Source organism: Grammomys surdaster, unplaced genomic scaffold (assembly GCF_004785775.1).
Source record: "Grammomys surdaster isolate TR1022 unplaced genomic scaffold, NIH_TR_1.0 251, whole genome shotgun sequence".
Lineage (NCBI taxonomy): Eukaryota > Metazoa > Chordata > Mammalia > Rodentia > Muridae > Grammomys > Grammomys surdaster.
Window position 1 is genome coordinate 2,948,991 of NW_021604692.1, and position 21,749 is coordinate 2,970,739.

At 47.7% G+C, this 21,749-nt stretch overlaps 1 protein-coding gene across 2 annotated transcripts; it reads left to right on the forward strand.

The window, feature by feature from the left end:
* The first annotated feature begins 345 nt into the window (after positions 1-345).
* Positions 346-20,963, forward strand: Dnmt3b (DNA methyltransferase 3 beta). 2 transcript variants are annotated; one of them, XM_028774968.1, is made up of 10 exons: positions 346-637; positions 11,991-12,168; positions 12,678-12,739; positions 13,221-13,340; positions 15,458-15,583; positions 16,100-16,294; positions 17,278-17,436; positions 19,362-19,469; positions 20,236-20,380; positions 20,782-20,963. In XM_028774968.1, the coding sequence occupies exons 2-10, from the start codon at positions 11,997-11,999 to the stop codon at positions 20,859-20,861; spliced, it is 1,167 nt and encodes a 388-aa protein (XP_028630801.1). In that variant the 5' UTR covers positions 346-637; positions 11,991-11,996; the 3' UTR covers positions 20,862-20,963. The 2 variants fall into 2 exon arrangements, with proteins under 2 accessions (XP_028630801.1, XP_028630800.1); XM_028774967.1 differs by lacking the exon at positions 346-637 and adding an exon at positions 11,777-11,828.
* Positions 20,964-21,749: the final 786 nt, after the last annotated feature.

A 21,749-nucleotide genomic window follows, 5' to 3' on the forward strand; every position in this document is an offset into this window, starting at 1 on the left:
CCCTCTCTGTGCCGCTCATCCAGACCTGAGAGTGTGTGCTTGCATGTGTGTGTGCATCTAATCTGGGTTGGGGGACAGGAGTGGGGGGAAGTCTCAGGTGGAGAGGGCTGGGCGCTATCCTTGGGGTCGGGTCACCGGGGAGGGTGACCCGCCAGGCATGGGGGACCCAGGGGCGGCTCCCGAGGAGGCGGGGCGAGGAAGCTCGGGAGGGATTTCAAATCTCCCTCGCCCGTCCCCTTGGCCCCGCCGGCCGGTGAGTGGCTGCGGCGGGGCGCCCCCCGGGCGGAGGCGGGGCGAGGGCCGGGCCGGGCCGGGGCTACAAGGGCAGCGGCGCCGCCCCCTCCCCACCCACTCCCGTGCGCGCCCGGCCAGAAGCGTCCTCGTCGCCGCCCCTCGCCTCGGAGCCGCAGCCCGCGTGGACGCTCTCGCCTGAGCGCCCCGGACCAGCCCGGGTGGCCCACTGGCTCGCGGGCGAGCGCTCGGGCGCTCCCGGCCGGCAGCGCGGGGGTTAAGCGGCCCAAGTAAACGTAGCGCGGCGATCGGCTCCGGAGATTCGCGAGCCCGGCACCCCGCGCCGACCGCCGGCCACGACCCGCGGCGCGACCGCGGCGCCGCGCCACAGCCAGCCTCGCGACAGGTGAGCGCCACGCGCCCCTCGGGGACTGGGACCTGGTGGTTGGGGCTGTGTGGGTGCCGGGGCGACAGGTCCCCTGGCGGCGCCTGGATCTTTGCCGGGGTCGGGGAGAACGGGGCGCGTGGCGCTTAGCGGGACGGGGACACGGGACCGGGCACGGGGACAGAGAAGGCGAAGTCCCCGCTGGATTCCGCTACTCTGAAGAGTTGAGGGAAGGAGACCTGTAGCTTTTCCGGAGCGTAGAGTTGAGAGCACTTGGGAGCGGATTGGGGCCCGAGAGGTGGCTGTCCCCAGAACCTAGTGTCCTTACCTAGCCCGGTTCTCTTACCCAGAGCCGCCTCGGGGAGGAATGGCTGGGATGTAGAGGGAAAAGTTGTCTCGTCAATGTGGCGGTGGATATGGATCCGTTCTGACTTGGAACCTCACACTTTCAGGTTGGGAGAGCGCTCTGGGTACCGGCAAGCGGGGATGCGAGATGGGCGTTGTCCCCGGGGTCCTCCAGAGCCGAGCCACTAGAGCTCCGGCGCAGCCGGCTGCTGGGAGTGGCTGGCTAAGCACACCTGGCCGGGGAGGAGCCAGCCGGGGGCGGTTCCTCACCGTGCCGGCTGCCCTAGGGGCTCACTTTCCATTCTTAGCCTTCTTCCGGGATGAGGTGGCCCCACTACTCAATCCATACACTGAGTTCTTAATTATAAAATAACCCTCTGCCTCTACTTCCTAGCGGTCAATCGTCCATGCATCAGGGATTGCTTAGGGATACCTGTGGAGTCCGTCCAGGCTAGAGGGTGCAATCAAAGCGGAGACCTACTGCGTCCCCAAGGTTGGATTTCGCAGAGGGGAAACGTTTCTTTCTCCAGTCTTCACCCGTGGCAGCAGTCCTGTCTGCGCTCTCCATGCCTCTGACTCCAGCCTGCCACCCCCTGCATCCCTGAGGCACGGAATCCCTGTGATTCTTGCTTTGCACTCTGAGGTATATGAATTAAAATGAATTAAGGCCTCAGTAGAGTGCTTCCTGGCTTGTGGATTTTGTGGGCTTTGGTGAATTGGTGGCACTCACCGACCTTCCGCTGTCCACCAGGCCTGCTGAGGCTTGTGTGCCAGACCTTGGAAACCTCAGGTATACACACCTTTCCAGACTCGGGGGCCACCCCTCCCCCACCTGTACTGCCTTGGAACCAAATCTAGGGCCTTACTTATTTCAGGTAAGCCACTGACCATCACTGGGTTACACCTTCCAGTTTCAAGGTAAACTTTCGTAGGGTTGGTAATACAGCAAGCACTATCTTTACTGTGTGCTTGGCCTCATTACCTCTCAGCACATGGTTGGAACCAGGCTGCCTTCTCAGGCAATCACTGTCTTGGATTTGTGCTTAAATCCTACTATTGCAAAAGCAATTACAGTTCTATCCCTGTGCCTTAGTTGTTATGTATGTGCGATAGAAACAGTTCACAAAGATTAAGGGATGAAGGTCTGCAACCCTCCCTCCCTCTTCAAGGAGGTGGGGATGAGCACTCAATGGCACAGCACCTGGAGTAGGCCTTTACAGGAATGTTGAGGTATGTTGTGCCGAGCCGAGTGGAAAGCCACCTCTGCCAGCCCCTCCTTTTCCTGCCTTCCTGAGGTGCTCTGTTTCATTCTCAGCCATGGAAGCATTTCTAAACCATCATTGTCTGTGACCTGGGAGTTGGCAGGAAGGGCTGTCTTTGTTTCCTTTTAAAAAAAAAATTTATATTTTATTCTGTATGTGTGTACATGAACGGGGCACCATTGTGAAGGTCAGAGGAAAACATGTGGCAGGCAGCCGTCTACCATGTGGGTCTGGAGATCGAACTAAGGACTTCAGGCTTGGGTTTACCTGCAGGGCCATCACCATCACCGGGCCCCTTTGTTCCTGTTGGGAAAGGGCTGTGTTGTTTATGGTTTCGGGCCACTTTTTTATGTGCTTCTTCCCCCTCCAACTTTGAGGATTGCTAAAGGTGTAATTGACAAGTTAAGCAAAATCCTTTACCTTTCCTGTTGGGGTGGAGAGAGCTGAGACAAAGGGGCTGGTGAGGCGGCTGGGGCCAGCCACATCCTTCTGAAAGCCATAGGCCAAAACCTTACCCCTACAAAGGTTGGGGGAGGGGAGAAGAGGATCTGGGAGCTGCAGGGGGCTGAGGGAGGAGGAAGGGAGGTGGGGCTGGGGAGGCCGCTTCCCTGCCTGCCCTTCCTCCAGCCATGTGGTGCCTCTGACCCAGAGACGCCTGTCACCCTTCATTATTGCAGCCCAAGGCACCCGGCTGCAGTGGACATCTGGACAAGTACTCCATCCAGGGAAATGTCCCTTGACATTCCTTTATCCCAAACCAACTTCCATGTCAGTGCCACCTCTAGTTCTGGATACCACTTCCAAGATAGCGCTTGCTAAATCTAAAGTTTCCTGGAATTTTCTTTTTCTTTTTCTTTTTTACTTAAGAAATAGGGCCTTCTATGTTGCATAAGGTGTTTTAAACATGACATTGTTCCTTTGCCCCCAAGAACTGGCATGCATCACCAGGCCTGGCCTCAGCTGTGTTCTGTTGGGTGGTCTGGCCTGCCTGGCCTGTTTCTACCTCTTCCCACTAATCTCTCCATCCATTGCCTCCCTCAGGCCGTGTCTAAATGCTCCTCATGTCCTTTTGCAAAGTGTGACTGTGTGTGTGTTCTGCGTGTGCGCGCCCCTCATAGGAACTCCTTTATAGGTGGTGGGGCTGAGGCTCTGGGAGATCAAGTCAGTTTGATTAGTGTGACTAGCTTTTAATAGGGGACATTTACACTTTAACATTTTTCACCATCTCAGGATGGATTGCTCTGCAGGACAGATGTCCCGTGCAGATATTGAGGTGTGTCTGTCTCTGGCTGACACAGACACATTGGCTGCCTTGTTGTTAGTTTTCTGAGGCTCCCTCCTTGCTGAGAAGTGGACATGATGCACCCTGAACACGCCAGTGGCTAGAAGTATCATATGGGTTCCAGGATAGTTTTAAATTAGTGAACTGATTGCTCATTCTCAATTGAGGAAAGCCCTAAGCTTAACCTAGTGTCTGCAGGATAGTAAGATGCTGAAGCAGCTGCAGCAGGCCCCAGGATTGACATTCGAGTTATGAGGTCATGTCCTGAGCCTCTTGTGGTGGTCGATCTATAAAATGAACAACGGAGGCTCTTTTTTTGATCACCTAACATTTTATAAAAAGATTTGTTTATTTTATGTATATGAATATAGTCTGTCTTCAGACACACCAGAAGAAGGCATCGGATCCCATTACAGATGGTTGTGAGCCACCACATGGTTGGTGAGAATTGAACTCAGGACCTCTGGAGGAGCAGTCTGTGTTCTTAACCACTGAGCCATCTCTCCAGCCCTGGTAGGCTCATTTTTAAGACATTTATTGCTGGCTAATTGCTGGAGATGCTAAAGTTCGGTTAATAGAAAAGGACTCTGGGGAGTCAAGTGTTGAGGATGTAGTTCAGTAGTAGAATACTTCCTCTGCCAGCATGAGGCCCTGGGTTTGATCCATTGTACTGTTCACACAAAAAACAATACATTTTCTCTTTTGTTTGCTTTTTGAGAGTCTTGCTGCATATACCTGGCTAGACTGACATTTGTTTTGACATGTGGCCTGTAGCACAGCCTGGCTTTAAACTTAGGCCATCATTTTGCTTCAGTGCTTTGTGCTTGGATCATGGGCATGGACCACGTTGTCTTGCTTGCTTTTGCTGTTGCTGGGGATTGAATCCAGCGGGGCCCTCCCTCTTCACAGTTTGCAAGTCCACAACCTCTGAACTATATACATAGTCTCACTGGGGTGTTCTAGGTGAGAGTCTTGCTGTAGATAGGCTCATGCCAATCCTGCTTTACCTGAGAGCTGGGATTCAAGTGTATGTCTCTGTCCAGCTCAACATTTAATGCTTACGTTTTTTTTGAGTGTGACTGGTTTTCAGTGGGCCTTACTGGTAACCATCAGCATTTGGAGCTCCATTGTAGGGTAAGGATGCATGAGGTATGTATTAGGACCTAGTTGGGTTTAATCTTTACTTGGCATTGCCCCCTCAAAGGAAAAAAAAAAGCAAGTGTGTTGGGAGAGCAAACAAACATGTTTGCATTTATTTCCTAGGTTTCTGTTACTGTATCTGCTTGACTTTTCTGACCATTGAGCTCTTCCAGTGCTTGAGATGTGGGAGTAAGAGTTCCTGAGCGCGTGTTTTTGCCTCCCATGGATGTGTTCCTGTCCAAGGCTCACCCTGTGTGGATGTCAACATCAGAACAAACTGAGGAAGGACACCTGGGAGAGGGAGGAGTAGCTAATCTTCTGGAGTTGCATCCCCATGATACGCAGCCACATTTGCCTCCAGTTGTATGTGGGCTCAGGCCAGTGCTGGGGCTATGAGACCAACTTGCGGCAACATTACCAACAGCCATTGCTGCTTCCTGGGATTCAGGCTCCATGAATGGGTTGTATGGATTTCTCAGCTGCAACACTGGGCATTGACTTCTGAGCACTACATAGCTGAAGCACTGAGTCCAGGGACCCAGTGAGAGATGGTTGTTCAGGCTAGCCACGTGAGGAGGTGAATGCTGGGGGTAGGGCTTTTTTGAGCAACCTGGGTTTTACCAAAGTTACAGTAAAAAGAGGTTTGGGAAAACCCTGAAGAAATGTGTGGGGGAAGTCGTTCTTCCTTGCTCTGGGCAAAGAAGGACCCGAAACAGTGTAGCTCAGGTACCTGAATTTGTCCTTGTTAGACTAGTCTGCCTCTGTTCTCTGATTATTACAATTACACCTTCCTTAGTACTTTTATTTTTTGTATATAAGTAAGTATACTGTAGCTGTCTTCAGACCAGCACCAGAAGAGGGGATCAGACCCCATTACAGATGATTGTGAGCCACCGTGTGGTTGCTGGGAATTTAACTCAGGACCTGGAAGAGCAGTCAAGTGCTCTTAACTGCTGAGCCATCTCTCCAGCCCCATGTGCAGGTTTCTCTACTTCAACATGGCCCCTTCCTGCAGGAGCTGTCCTCTTCTGCCCTTCAGTAGTGCTCCTTAGTGGCTGTGTAGAAATCTCTTCTTTCTCTAGTCTAATACATTTGTTTGCAGATTTTGCTATGACTGGACCACTTGTGTGCTTATGTATTTGATTTTTTTTTTTTAAAGATTTGATGAGAGGTTCTGGAGAGATGGCTCAGCAGTTAAGAGCACTGGCTGTTCTATGAGAGGACCCAAGTGGCAGATTCCCAGCAACCACATGGCTGCATACAACTCTAATTTCAGTTACAGGGGATCTGATGCCCTCTTTTGGCCTCTGCAGGTAGTAGACACACACACACACTCACACACACAAACACACAGTATACATGCAGACAGAAAATAAAAGTAAGATTTTACGTAAAGATTATTGAAATGGAGTCTTGCCCAGTAGACCTGGGTAGGCTGGTACTTGTTTTGTAGTCTAGGCTGGCCTCAAACTCTTGGCTTTAGTCTTCAGAGTGAGGATGAAAGCCATACTCTGGGCTAGATTGTTTTTTTTTAAATCTGTTCAAAGTACGTGTCCATCAGTGGCCACTTCTATCACAGGTGACATGCTGGTGTGTAAGGTGAATCCTGATGTGATTTTTTTTTTTTTTAACTTAGCAGAATTTCATTCTGAGACAACAAGGTAACATGGCTGTTTTGGGTACCATAACGGTACACACTTTTAATCCTAGCACTCAAGAGACAGAGGCAGGTTAGGTTAGTCTGACTGTTCAAGGCCAGCCTGGTACCAGGCTCAAAAAACTAAACAAACCCCAAACTAAAACAGTGTGCTGAATGCACACAGACCCATGTACCTACCCCACGACAGTCTTGTGACAGTCAGAACAACTTGAGGTAGTTTGTTCTCTTTGTGTTCCTGGGGATTGAACTCACATTGTCAGGCTTGGTGGCTTCTTTATGTGATGAGCCATTTCTCTGACCTTCTGCATTTAAGTGTTTTGTTTTGTATTGTTTTTTGAGATGGTTTCTCTGTGTAACCCTGGCTGTCCTGGAACTTGATCTATAGATCAAGCTGGCCTCAAACTCAGAGATCTGCCTGCCTCTGCTTCCTAAGTGCTGAGATGAAAGGTGTGAGCCACCACCGCCTGGTTGCATTATTTCAGTCAAAATTTTATTTTGCGGGTGTTTTGCCTGTACCTGTCTCTGTCATTCTAAGAGGCCAGAAGAAAGTGTCCTGGAAGAACAAGGAGGACTAATTTAAGCCCTCTTGAGCCTCTGTCTTTTTAACTTGTAATGTTGTAAACCTGACAAGGCTCTGCTTCCTCTGAGCCATAGTGTGTCTTGTAGAAAGTAGCCTGTCTGCTGTGTTTCACTGTGAGGCACAAGGGAAATGCTCCCAGCAGCACACCTGATCACAGCTGCTCCTATGGAACAGGCGGGGGATGACACCTTGAATGGAACAGGTGAGAATCTTCCTATTTGTCTTGTCCTGAGGCTGGAGGTGAGGCACAGACTTATCCCATTTGCTCCCCATACACGTCCTTAACAACCTCCCTTCCTGCCAGGGAGGTTACAAAATGCTGTGGAATAGCTCTTCTGCTGGCCAGCCTGGAAGAGGTGGATGGCATCAGCTCTAAGCTTCATTGCTGGGGTTGGAAGGAGTTCCTGGACCCCCTCTTGAGTATAATTGGTGGTGTTTGCCACGTTGCATTCGATCTCCTCTGACCTGGTTCCTGTACAGATGCCCAAGCTCTGGGAAAGAGTCCGATATTACCTTTGCTCCCAAGGTTAGGCAGCTACCTCTTGGAAGGTAAATACAGCAGTAGACCGTATACTTCATGCCATGCAGACCTGGAGTGGCTGATGAATCCTTAATAGCATTTAAGGGTCTGTCTGCTTGTCTCTGGAAACATCATCAGTAAGGCCTGTGCCCTCTGGACTGCCTGGCCATTAGAATTGGCAGGGTCATTAACTCCTGTATGGTTTCCTGGGAGATGTGTGTTTGTGCTGTTCAGGCTGCAGAGAGCAGAGACCAGAGAGTATTACCTGTGTTCAATTTGACAGTGTCAGTCACACTGGAAAAATCCCTTGCAAAGGTAAGACCTGGGAAGGAACAGCCAGTTTAGTATTCCTACTGGAAAATCTCAGTAGATAAGAAGAAGAACAGTTGGCTCATGATAGGGGCCATATTATTCAGTAAGTACTAGTGTTGAACTGGAAGCCAGAGTTTTGCCTGAAGCTAAAATGAGGTACCTGGGAAGAGATTTGTAATTTGGCATCACATACCAATCCCTGGTGGTGAGCTGAGTTTTGGTGTTATCAGGCTCTACGAATGCCAGGCATGTTACGTTCTCTTTGTCTAAATTCTATACCCAGTCTGACACATTCCCCTCCCTCAACCCTTTTTTATTTTAGACAAGGTCTAACTTAGAACCCTGGATGGCTTGGAACTTACTATGTAGACCAATAGACTATGATCTTGCCTGGTATTTGAGGAGACTAGAAGGAGTCAGATCCATGGTAGTTGTAAGCCACTTTGTAGGGATTGTGAACTTCAAGCCAGGTCCTCTTGCGCTTAACAACTCTTAACAACTGAGGCATCCCTACAGCCCCAGTGTTTAGCCCCATGAAGTCCATCCCTGGGCATCTAGGTAATGGACCAGAATGGTAGGTTCATTTCCACGCCCTACCTGCCTGTGGGTTCAGGTGGGTTTGTGGGATGCTGAGGTGCTTTGGGAAGGCATGCTGCCCACCTTTCAGACACTGGTTCACTAGGCACTGCTAATGCCCTGGGGAAAGGTCCAGGGTGGTTAATCATTGCCAGCGCTGGGCAGCAGGTCCTCTCAGACCTGTGTAGAAAGAGGGCACACACCTGTCTGGCTTCTGGTTGACCCAGATAGGGCCTGTCTGAGGGACTGAAGTCCAAGGCTGTGTGAGAAAACCCACCACTAACCCTGGATGAGAGGTCACACATGTCCTTGTTTTAGGTCTCTGACTCTCCTGTATTTTAGCTTCTCAAAGTGTGCCTTGAGGGAGTGAACCTCAAGTGAACCCACTAGGGTTCAGCGTCCCATTTGTGCCAGGTGGCGATGGTTGTGTCTGAGGGAAAATGCTCTTCTGAGCACAGCCCAGCAGCTTTCCTGAATGAATCCTCAGGAACTGGCCACATACAGTTAACTAGTTTGTTCTACCAGGTCATGCTGCCTGGCTGATGGGACTTGATCAGATAAGATACTTTCCCTGTCTGGGGAGAAGAGAGTCCTTGTGTTTAAAAAAAAAGTCATGAAGCTTGGGACCGTGGACCATGGTGGCCCAGGAGTTCCACTTGCCACCTTGTGATTCTCTAATGCACAGATTAGCTAATCTACTTAGCCAGAGATTTTGATGAAGTTTAAAACACTGGTGGGGCAGGTTAGTTAGCTTTAGCCTGAAATTGCAGCTAAGGCCTGTGTATCCAGTGCAAGGTGCTGGCTCTGGCCTACAGATAGAACGAGAGGTTCACATGGTCTGTTTGCCAAGTGTTCATGCTTGGGCAGGTATAAAGGATACAGTCTAGGCCCATGAATAAACTTCACATATTCCCGTGTGTGCCACTGCGCCTGTTCATACGGAGCTCACAGCCCTCCCCAACCCCCCAATAGATGCTAACCCTGTCTTGTATTCTTGGAGCAACACCAGGTGCTGCTTCTAGAAAGTTCACTGGGTAGATACCTGGTGAGTGTTTTAGGAGCAAAGAGAGACTGGAAACCAATGGTTAACCGCTCTCTCAGCCGAGTTCCAGAACACAAGTGTATGTGGTGAGTGAGTTCTGTCAGCTGTATAGTGAGAGGGAGTGAAATTCCAGGCCTGGTGTGATCTGATACCAACGGTATGTGAGCCTTTAATTCCAGCACTCAGGAGGAAGAAGCATGCAGATTCTGAATCTGAAGCCAGACTGGTCTATATAGCTCCAGGTCAGCCAGGGCTACATAGAGACCCTGTCTGAAAACAAAAAGAAAAACAAACCAAACAGGGACAGATTGTCTGTGACTGTATGACTTGATTATGTAGTTCCCACGCTTGGGATTTTATGTTTGAGACAGGGATTCTCTGTGTAGCCCTGGCTGTACTGGAACTCACTTTGTAGACTAGGCTGGCCTTAAACTCAGATCTCTGCATGCCTCTGCCTTCTGAATGCTATGATTAAAGAAGGCATGTGCCTCTACACCCAGCTGTGTCCGAGATATGTGTGTGTGTGTGTGTGTGTACATGTGTATGTATGACTTGATTATGCAGTTATCACACCTGAGATTTGTAGTTAACATACAAAAGTGGATACACAGCAGGTGAAGGAACATGGCTCACAAAAGCATGCCTCCAGTCTCTTATTTTGAGGCTGATTGCTAGATGTTCAAGGCCAGACTACACTGCCTAGGAATTCTTGGAAAGAATGAACCCCATTTCCTGGGGTTATAAGAGCCTTTTTCTCAAATAGAGATAGATCCTAGACACACTTATAGTTTTATTATTTTAAAAGATATTTATTTACTTTTGTGGGTGGGTGTTTTGCCTGCATATATGTCTGCATATGTGTATTGCACCTGAAAAGGTTGTTTGGGTCCCCTAGAACTGGAGGATTTTGGGTGCTGGGAATTGATTCCAGTCTTCTGGAGAAAAGAGAGCCAATGCTTAACCATTGAGCCATCTCTCCACCTCTAATGTGTAGCCCTGGATGTCCTGAAAGTTGCTCTGTAGACCAGGCTGGCCTCATTCATAGAGAGCTGCCTACCTCCTCCGTTCTCAGTCCTGAGAGTAAAGTTGCATGCTACCATCCCTGAGTCCTGTATTAGTTCTCATCGAGGTTTACTGTATGACTCAGACCATCTTTAACTCTTGAAGCGTCCCAAGTTCCTGCATTATAGATTTGAATAACTATAAACAGATTTAATTTTCTCATGCTGGCAAAAATTCCCTAAGGGTTTGGCTATGTAAAAATATTCTGTTAACCTAGCTATATTCCCACTCATGGTGTGCTTCTTTTTTCTTCTTTTTAAAATGTAAAGTTTTATCTACTTGTGTGTGTACACATGAGCTTACGTTTATCTGAGGAGAATGAAGGAGCTTCTCCATTTGGGTTTGTGCATCGGAGTTAGGTCTTTAATCTTCATGGCCAGCGTCTACTAGCTGACTGTCTAACTCACATGCCCCTGATTTTTCTATTTTATCATTGCATTCTTACAGTCTAGAGGCAGGGTCGCTATTTTACCATTCATGTCTCATTACCCCAGTGCTGGGCTTCCAACTCTAGTCCTGATGGTGCTATTGGGCCATATTGCATTTCATGTGGAAATTTCAGGTTCTTTTCTGTGGCATCACTTCTCTATTCCAGAATGGGCTCTCACAGTTGTCTGTTAGAAAGGTACAGTTCTGTGGGTTTTTTTTGTTTGTTTTGTTTTTGTTTGTTTGTTTGTTTGTTTTTGAGGTAGGATCTTATAGTGAAGCCCTATATAGCTTGGACATTCATTGGCCTCTGCCTCCTGAGTGTTGGGATTAAAGACATGTGTTACCTGGCCAAGGACAGGTTCTTACATGTACCTATGTCTAATTGGTGTCCACAAAGTTGTAGAGAGTGAATCAGGTCACACAAGCCTATCAGCCCATCAGTGAAGCCTGGCTTGCTGTCTTAGCTGGCTTACTAGAGGGACAGCTATACAAGGCCAGGTCTTGGGAGTGGGATGAGGCTGGCAGAGGCAGGTCAGAGCTCACTCCTGGTAGCTGCCACAGCCCTTTGCCACTGCTTCTTCTCCATCCTCCCTTCCCTTCACAACTTGGGATTCAGCCTCAGCTGATGAGGGAGGGAATGAGAGGTCAAGTGACCAATGGGGCCCAGATGATGGGCCGGGGTGGAGCTTGTGCTGCCATGGAGAGAAGCCTGTCTGTGAGGAAGGGAAGAAGAGGAAAGGAGACCTGAAGACAGCAAACAAAGAGTTCACTGGTTTCTTTAGGCTCTGCAGAGGTTGGGCAGGAAGAAGGGATCAGGGACAGACGGGAACTTGGGCTGACTCAAGCAGGCTCAGGTAGGAATGCCCTAGATGGCATTGTTTGAAGAGCAGCCCTAATCTCAGACCCCAGCCTCAGAACAATCTTCTTCTGTCCTGAGAGCAGGCGTCAGGGGCATTGATCCCATCTAGCCAAATGGAATCAAGTCCTGAGCCTCCAAGTTCGGTGAGCAGACAGGCTCTGTTTGGGAGGAGTCTTGGGATCATGGACACAATGCGAGCCTGAGACTGGATCATGGGGTCTCTCGGGCAGGGACTAGAGAAGCTGTGGTGTGACCCTTGCAGCGTGCCCCATCGACCTCCTACTTAACCTGACCTTTCCCCACAGCTGACCATGAAGGGAGACAGCAGACATCTGAATGAGGAAGAGGGTGCCAGCGGGTACGAGGATTGTGTCATCATCGATGGGCCCTGTAGTGACCAGTCCTCAGACACGAAGGATGCTCCCTCACCCCCAGTCTTGGAGGCAATCTGCACAGAGCCAGTCTGCACACCAGAGACCAGAGGTGGGTTTCAAAGCTCAGGCATGGCAGGTTCCATGACAGGTCTCAGAGTCTGCCCCATGCATTGCTTTTCCTGAGCTTGTGTGGGCTTCCCGGTGATCAGGAGATGCCGCCTACTGGCCTCTTCCTCTTAGCAGTTCCGAGACCTTGAAATTTCCTCTGTCACTGGTTTGGAGTCCCCTGTATTGTCCCTTTTTATCCTTGACATTTAGAGTCCCTTAGGACCTTCTGAAATGGATAAAAGTGGCCCACTTTCCCTGTTGACCCCAAGAGCAACTTTCCCATATGGGAACATTTGAAACTGACGGAAAGGGATTTCTGCCCTAAAATGTTAATACCCAGCTTATGGAGACAGGCATAATCCAGGCCCTGTGCCCCCTTACACTGTGAGTTCGTGGATATGATGGAGACTGGCTTCCTAAAATGACTGTGTTGGGGTCGGCTGAGGTCACTCTCCAGGCTGGTGACCACTGTCCTACCCGCAAATGTGCATTCCCAACTCTTCCTTGCAGGCCGCAGATCAAGCTCACGGCTGTCTAAGAGGGAGGTCTCCAGCCTTCTGAATTACGCGCAGGTACCGTCTTATCTCTTCGTGTGGCTCTGGGCTTTGATTGCATGAAAAACCAGACACATGGAATTCTTTACTGCACTATGAAGGTTTTAGTCCTCCCTGTCTATCTGCCCTCAGTATATTAATGGAGCAAAACTCACCCATTCCTGGAATGAGCTCACCTCAGCCATGATAGCTTTGGCATTTGCGTTGTTTCTTTGAGACAGTGTCCTGACTGTCTCCGTTGTCACTGTAAACCAGGCTGGCCTCCACCAACCCTTGGGTTAGGTCCTCCCACATGTGTTCTGAATAAGTTGAGACAGTATGTCTAGAAGGCAGCCTTAGTCTCATTTCCATAACGTGCTGGTGGCCTGGGAATTATCTTTTTAATCCACATGTGATTAGCAGAGGTGAAACTTGACTAGAGAAAAATGAGGTGATTATAGGGTGTATTTTGGGGACTGTATCAATGTAATGATGCTTCTGTCCCATGACCTTTCCCTAGGACCTGACAAGAGATGGAGATGGGGATGATGAAGTGGATGATGGGGATGGCTCTGATATTCTAATGCCAAAGCTCACCCGTGAGACCAGGGACACCAGGACATCCTCTGAAAGCCCAGCCGTAAGTCCCACCTGATGAGCTCAGGCCCCTCTCTGCCAGCCTTGGGCCCGCATAAAAAATGAGACTTAGACATTGTTTCATCAGAATTTTTTTTTCTGACTCGTTTGGTTTTATGTGTGTTATAGATCAGTGGACAACTTATGAAAGCTAGGCTTTCACCTTGCAGCATATAGATTTCAGGGACCAAACTCAAGATTGGCAGCCTTTGGCAAGTCCATTAACCCAATGAGCCCCTTGGTTAGGTGTTAATGTCCTTCAGCTACTACAGGGTAATTCAGATTATAACCTGAGCCTCAAGGTCAAGTGACATTTGAGAGAGCAGAGAGCATGTGAGCCACAGCTGCTTGACACCAAGAACGTGATGATCAACAAAAGCCACTTAAATTGGGATATCATCCACATTTTCTGACTACAGTCCCTTTGAGGAAGACTTCATGTTTGTTACCTATTCTGCTAAAACACCAGGCAACTGAATTGATCACTGGTGTTTTCAACCTCACTCGGTGACCAGGTCTAAGTTCACATTCCTGCTGATGGCAGGGGAGGAGCTTTAAGCCTGGGTGTGTGGAAGTCCTGGAACACCAGCACCCATGAGATAGAGGCAGGAGGATTAGTGTTGCATTGTGACAGAGACGACCTTAACTTACCTGTGTAAATCTGACCTGCTTCTTGCTGCACTGGGGACGTGCACCATCACACTGGCTTTGTGTGGGGCTAGGGCTCAAACCCAGAGCTTACAGGAAACAAATGTTCTACCAATTCACAACTCTCAAGTGATTTGAACTTTGGAAGGTATCTGCTAAGCTAAGTCATTGCTTAGCATGACTGTTATCTTTTGTTTGGTGGTTTTTGAGACAGGATTTCTCTGTGTAGCCCCTAGCTGTGATGGAACTCATTCTGTAGACCGAGCTGGCCTTTAACTTGGAGATCTACCTGCTTTTGCCTCTCCAGTTCCTGGAATTAAAAACTTGGGCCGCCACACTCAACCATTGCTGTCATGTTATACTCAACATGCTATATCCGAGAGAGATAACAGGTTCATTCCTGACTACCGTGAGCTTGTAATTTTTTGGGTGGTGACTGAGTGAGGCTCTTGTCCCTTCTGTGAGTTCTCTTCTCTGAGTATATGCCCTGGCTCAAGAAGACATTGACAAGGGTAGTCTATGTATTGATTTCTAATCTAATTTAATCTAATCATACAATCATCAAACAAAATAATGAACATACATCAGTTGGAACTAAAAACTAAAAACTAAAACTAAAAACTAAACTCAAAACTTTCCATTTCTATTGAAATGGGAAGTCCCAGTGGGTCAGCGAGAACATGGCAGCTATAGCAATGATGTCACCTTCTGTTGATTTGTACTTTCCTCATCTTACACACTAGAGACAACTTCAGTAACTTCAACTGTGTTTTTTAGCTAAAGTTGGGTCTCAGGCTGTCTCCTGCGCCAGTCTCTATGCTGGGATTCCAGGCAGGTGACAACCCCACACACATCAATGTTCTATGGAGTTGGAATAAATGATAACAACAGGCAGTACACACCATGCTGAGAAAATTGTGCCTTTCTGCTCTGTCTTCATCCAGTGCCCTCTTAAGTAAGCCAGTATCAAGACCTGTGCTTCTTGGTGTAATAATACTTGGTTTAAGGCAATAGTTCTCAACCTGTGGGTCTCAACCCCTTTTGGGGGGAGGGGTCTGAAGACCCTTTCACAGGGTCGCATATCAGATATCCTCCATATCAGCTACATTGTGATTCATAACAGCAAAATTGTGGTTACGAAGTAGCAATGAAAGCAATATTATGGTTGAGTGGGTTCAGGGGTCACCACCACATGAGGAACTGCATTTAAGCCTTACAGCTTTAGGAAGGCAAACTGATTCAGTCCCCATGTGCTGCTGCCAGTTCAGGTGGTCAAATCTGTGTTGTGACACGGGCCAGTCTGATAGTCTCTTACAAAGTCTCCTTGTTAAATGCATTCCTGAGATTACATACGCGTCTTCTTCACTTCAGGTTGAATTGAGACCTTCTCAAGTCTCATTCCTTTGGGAGCCTTTGTTGGACCCCGTGCATCTCTTCACCTAAGGCCCAGCATCTATCCTTTTTTACTTTCAGGTCCGAACTCGAAATAGCAACGGTACCTCCAGCCTGGAGAGGCAAAGAGCCTCCCCTAGAATCACTCGAGGCCGGCAGGGCCGCCACCATGTGCAGGAGTACCCCGTGGAGTTCCCGGCCACCAGGGTTGGTCCCATCTCTGACGTCCCAAGTTCTGCTTCCCTCACCACAGCACTGTTGTGTGTATGATGTGTGCTTTCTTCAGAAGCTCCTGCTCTCCAGGGGCTGGCTTCTTACTTTCTCTCCTGACTCATCCTACTTTGAGCTACTTTGAGGAGGCGAATTTCCGAGTGCTCAGGTCTAGCCCACCTTGGAATTGAGCCAAAAGCCACTGGCGTCATTCTCCTTTGTCTTGTGTCTTTTCATGCTGTCGTGAGGCAACCCCAACGGGGCCAGCACATTCTTCTTTTTCCAGATGGACCCCATCTTTTGAGCACAGCTTGAGAGTTTCTGTCATTGAATGCACACTGAATCTTCTCTGCTCTGCCTTGCTGTCAAATGGCTGCCAGCTAGTTCCTGTAACCCTGACTTCTGGGATGCTGATTGGTTTTTTCATTCTTACTTCTCTGAGAACCTGTCAGTACTATTTGTGTACCCTTCCTGCTTTGCTTCACCGGGTCTCCATCTCATCCTTCCGTCTAGTCTCGGAGGCGTCGAGCCTCATCTACAGCGAGTACACCATGGTCATCCCCTGCCAGCACTGACCTCATGGAAGATGTGACACCTAAGAGCAGCAGTATTCCATCGGTTGACTTGACCCAGGATGATCATCAGGAGGACATGGATACCACACAGGTGGATACAGAGAGCAGAGATGGAGACAGCACTGAGTACCAGGTACCACTGAGACAGGATACTGGTCCACGTTTGCATGAGAGCCAAAATACAGGGAAAAGGAAACTGTAAAACTTTCTTAGTGACTAAAAAGATTTTAAGATTTCATACCATGTACATTTAATCATTAAACATAGGAAGCAGAGGCAAGCCTGTTCTACATAGGAAGCTTCATGCTAGGATATAGTGAGATAGAGCCTGTCTTAAAAATTGTGTAGCAAAGGATTTCCTCCAAATCCTTGATCCCCCCCCAATGCAGGTATATATATATATATATATATATATATATATATATGCTCTTGGGATTTCTGTTAATAGGGCTTTTCTTTATTGCAATATCCTCCTACCAGTTTAGCATCTGAGTAGTTGCCATGGGGACATAATTTTTCTTAGATAGTATTTGTGGCTTTTATCAGGTAATCAATAGTGTTATCATTCAGGCTCTGGAGTTAACCAGTTGGGATTGTTGGTATACATTGCCAGTTAATGCCTTTCTACACATACATATATATTACAAGGTATATACATCTCAACAATGTCAAAATTTTGTGTTGATTCAGAATACCTCCTGATGTAACCTCATATATTGCTTTTTTTATGAGGCAAGGTTGTAGTTAAGTTATTTATGGGAGGCTGTTTGCACAAATGTACTCAAGAGTGAGCATGGGCTTCTTTCTGCTTCCCATACTTAGTTTTCAGGCTGGTAAGCTGTCTCAGTGGTTAAGGTACTTCCCACCAAGCCTCATTTGAGTTTAATCTCTGGGGCAGTGGAAAACAGGATACACTTCCAAGATAATGGCCCCTACTTGCCATAAAAACCAACTTATTTTTTTCCTTGGGATCTTTTTGTATGTACCACTCACTGAGCTGTTTCATGAATTTGTACATCACATTTTATGGCCAAGATTTTTCTTGCCCTTGGTCAGTGGAGTTTCTCCAGGTTTACCTGCCCTGGTAACTACAATTCTTTCTGTTTATTCTTCCAGGATGAGAAGGAATTTGGAATAGGTGACCTCGTGTGGGGAAAGATCAAGGGCTTCTCCTGGTGGCCTGCCATGGTGGTGTCCTGGAAAGCCACCGCCAAGCGCCAGGCCATGCCCGGAATGCGCTGGGTGCAGTGGTTTGGTGATGGCAAGTTTTCTGAGGTGAGCTAAGGGCAAGGCCCCCCCTTAGGCCTTGCTTCTCCTCTTGAGGTGGCTCTAAGGTCAGCTTTCTGCTATGGCTACAGTAAGCTTGGTACTGGTACTGGAGTGAAGAAAAATACTTCTTGGATTACTTGTCTTAGCTTGCTGTAGAATCAGATGAGGTTCTTTATTCTTCAAGACAGGGTCTCAGTGTCCTAGAGTGTTGGGAATGAAGGTATGCAGCCATGCCTGTGACAAGTCTGCTGGAAAGGAAGCAGTGGAGGGATGGTGAAGTGGTTAGGAGAGGTGTTTCAAACACACACACACACACACACACAAACACACACAAACACACACATCCCTACCCCTGTAATCCCAGCAGAGACAGGTCTTCTCTACAGAAGAAGTCCATGACAGCCTTAGAGGCTGGATGAAAAGATAATTTGAGCTAGTATTAACCATTTAAAATGAATCTTTCTAACGAGATTCTTCGGGGCATAAATTGAGAGTTTATTTTGTGCCTGTTAAGTATTGTGGGTCTAACCCATGTACCTCACATGTGCTAGGCAAGTTCTACCATCCTAGCAGTATAGTATGGGTGTTTCTCTGGATGTAGTTTTGTACAGCATGAGAGGCCAGAAGACACACTTCAGATTTTCAGATCCCTTGGACTTAAGAGACTGTTATGAGCTACTATTTGGATGCCAGGAATCTTGTTTTTTCGAGACAGGGTTTCTCTGTGTAGCCCAGGCTGTCCTGAAATTCACTCTGTAGACCAGGCTGGCCTTAAACTCAGAAATCTGCCTGCCTCTGCCTCCCAAGTGCTGGGATTAAAGGTGTGCGCCACCACCGCCCGGCAAATCAGTGTGCCCTTACCTCCTAAAAATTGTCTAGCTGACTACATTTGAGCAAGGCAGGTAGAATGAATTTCTTGTGCGGTTTCCTTAGAAATGTCTGTCTTCATCATTTCCTGGCAGACAGAAAAGCGTTCCTGAGGTACAGCAAACAGTTGAGGGTGAAATGGCGTTTAGAGGACTTTGTTCCATTTTACGTTCTGTTTCCTATGAATTGTATTTATTCTGACTTTTCCTGAAATTCAGTCTACATTCCCCTGGGGTAGGAATCCCCGGAGAGATTACATGCAGTTGCCTTGTCTTAACAGCAGAGGGAGCAGTAGGACTTGTTCATTGCTTTAATCCAGTGAGACATAACATTCTCATTTCTAGACAAGGTCAGATGGCTATATGGGGCAGCGCGGAGATGGCAGGATTATGGGATTCAAAGGCCAAGATCTACCCAAAGCCTACATAGCACCCACTGTCTTGCTCATGGTGACTAGAGCATGGTAGGCACACCACAGAGTTGAAGCTCTTCAGTATAGCTGTAGGTGATCGTGAAAGCCAGCATTGCATGTAGGGATACCCATGGTCCTACGGCCTGAGACACCCAGCCTTGTCTTTGCATTCACTATGAATCCTATCATGACTCATTTCCCGTATTGGCATAAATTATTTGCCTTAGTGATCAAGATGAGGACTACAGTCACTGTGAGTAGTAAGAGCCCAAGCACACTTTGAGAGTGTGCACTGTGGGAAATGACTGTATTAGAGTCAATGGTTATTACACACAGGGAAGAACACACAAGTACATCAAGGACAGTTTTAGGACTGAGCCTCACATGATGTGATGTTCACTTTGTTCACGCACGTGTACTCACACCTGTACTTACACCTGTGCAGGAGGTTGAGGAAACTTCAACTAGATCATCTTTCTTACCCACATTTGGAGGAGTTTCTAGCTGTGAAGTCTGTTCTGTGTACTGTTCGCCTTTGCTTTTTATTTTTCAGTATTGGCATCTGTACCTTGAGTTGGAATGGGCTCTGGGTGAATCACTCCACACTGAGCTTACTTGTGGGTCCATCACAGTCATGTTTTTTCTCTCCTAGATCTCTGCTGACAAACTGGTGGCTCTGGGGCTGTTCAGCCAGCACTTTAATCTGGCCACCTTTAATAAACTGGTTTCTTATAGGAAGGCCATGTACCACACTCTGGAGGTAACATGGGTGTGGGTGATGACTAGGGTTTCAGCCTATAGGCGGGGAAGAAGAAACTGATGGGAAACTAGTGATGTTACCAGGACTGGTTTGGAGTCAGGGATACCAAGGAAGTAAATGGGGAGGATTAGGGTTTCACATGTCTGAAGGAAGTCACTAACGGGTTAATATCGTTAGCTAGGTAAGTCAGGATGACTACAGACTTGTGTGGTCACATAGTCATACTACTAAAGGGCTTTTTACAGACATTTGTAGACATTTACTTATACTTTGGAAATATTAGTTTCTTACCCTCACCCTAGCCCCACCAACCTTTGTACCACATAGACATGTGTCCAAATAAGATCTACAGATTATCTTGCGCTTTGAAACAAGGATGCTTGGCTTCATCCCTTCAGAAGATATAAGGAAAGGTAGTCTTCCTAGACAAGCTGTTAAAGATGGGGGTGGAACAGCCTGAGCCTTGCTTCTATGTCTTAAATAATAGCTCAGGTTGGTCAATCTCTTTGAGGAATGTGACGATATATGGTACCTATAGGAAAGGCTCCCTCACCTGAGTCCCTTTCTATTGCTTCCCAAACTGTCCCTTAAATCAAACCCCTGTCACATGACACAGCCCAGGACAGCTGTCTATCTCTGAAAGACACCACTGTTAGGGAATGCAGGCCCCAGCAGGGGGAATCTCTGGATTCACCCTGGCACATACATACCTCAATCACCTGCTCCCATTCATGGACAGAGTTTGTCTTTATTTGTGTCTTGGCAGAAAGCCAGGGTGCGAGCTGGCAAGACCTTCCCCAGCAGCCCTGGAGACTCACTGGAGGACCAGCTGAAGCCCATGCTGGAGTGGGCCCACGGGGGCTTCAAGCCCACTGGAATCGAGGGCCTCAAACCCAACAACAAGCAACCAGGTGAGAATGAATGAACCTATACCTCTGCAGATGGTGTAACCCTAGCCACATGGCCACTCCCATTCACTGGGCCAATTCAAGCAAGGCCTGTTGTGTCCTGTATACCCCAGGGCTGTTAAAAACCTATGGAGACTTGGGGTCCCTTACTTAAAATGTGGCTTCCTGGACATGTTGCTTCCATGGACATGTTCAAGTAATCTTTTCTACATGCCCAAATTCATCCTTTGCCTTTGTATTCCTATTTCTCTTTAAAGTAAAAGAGATGGATTGGGTCACCTGTCATATTGACAGTTCTCTTATCTCTCTGAATTATACCCATGATTCAACATAATGAAATGAAAGATGTACCCCAACAGTCCCTTTATCTAACATAATGTTTTTGTTTTGTTTTCCTGCCAAAGTGGTTAATAAGTCGAAGGTGCGCCATTCAGGCAGTAGGAACTTAGAACCCAGGAGACGCGGTATTACCTCACCATCTTAAGTGGTTTTCTTTGCTCTCTCTTGCAATTTCTTGACATCTACCACTCACTGGAGAAGAGTCAAATCTGCTAAACTGATCTGAGTCACTCCCCCGCACTCCCCACCCCACCCCCACTGACCCTCAGGCTAACCTTGGGTGCACATCCAGCCCTCTACACCCTTTGGATTATCGTCTTCTTTCTTGTTTCTTAATATTAATAATAACACATGAGCACTGGAAATTGTCACTTTGTCGTCAAGGGCTCTTAAATGTTTTGTTGTGTTTATTTTATTTATTTATTTTACTTTTTATCCCTTTTTTGTATGTCCATGCTTGGAGACATGTGGAATCAAGACTACGGTGTATAGGAGTATAGCCTCTACTACTTGGGAGCTCGGGTGTCATGATGTTAGACTTAGCTGCAAACATGTTTACCCCACAGAGTCATCTCAAGGGCCATGTTTCTGCTTCCTGAAACAGGGCCTCAGTATGTAACCCAGGATGGATTTGGGTATAATAAAGTACCATTACATGTATCTTCCTTAGGGATTTTGATGGGCTTATAATTTTATTTTCCTGCCTGCTGTTGGCGGGACATTTCTTTAATCTCAGCACTCAGGAGGTAGAGGCAAGCCTATCTGAGTTAGAGGCCAGCCTGCCTAGTCAGAAGCATGAGTTCCAGGGATGGCGACACAGAGAAACCCTGACATGGAAAACTTATTTCCTTAGTCGGAGGTGTTGGATATAGTGATTTTTCAATATGAGCCAGTGTAAAAACCTCCTTTTAAAAGTGGGTTTTATTATAGCCCTATCTTGAAATCTTGTAGGTTTGGTGGCCCTGAACTTCCTGTCTGTGTTTCCTGAATGTTGTTAATAAAGGCATGAACTATCACACTCAGAAAAAAAAAA

Coding starts and splice junctions, on each gene's coding strand:
- Dnmt3b (XM_028774967.1), top strand. CDS start 11,799: ATGGAATCAAGTCCTGAGCCTCCAAGTTCG. Junction 16,295..17,277: donor GAGACAGCACTGAGTACCAG/GTACCACTGAGA, acceptor TTATTCTTCCAG/GATGAGAAGGAATTTGGAAT. Junction 17,437..19,361: donor GTGATGGCAAGTTTTCTGAG/GTGAGCTAAGGG, acceptor TTTCTCTCCTAG/ATCTCTGCTGACAAACTGGT.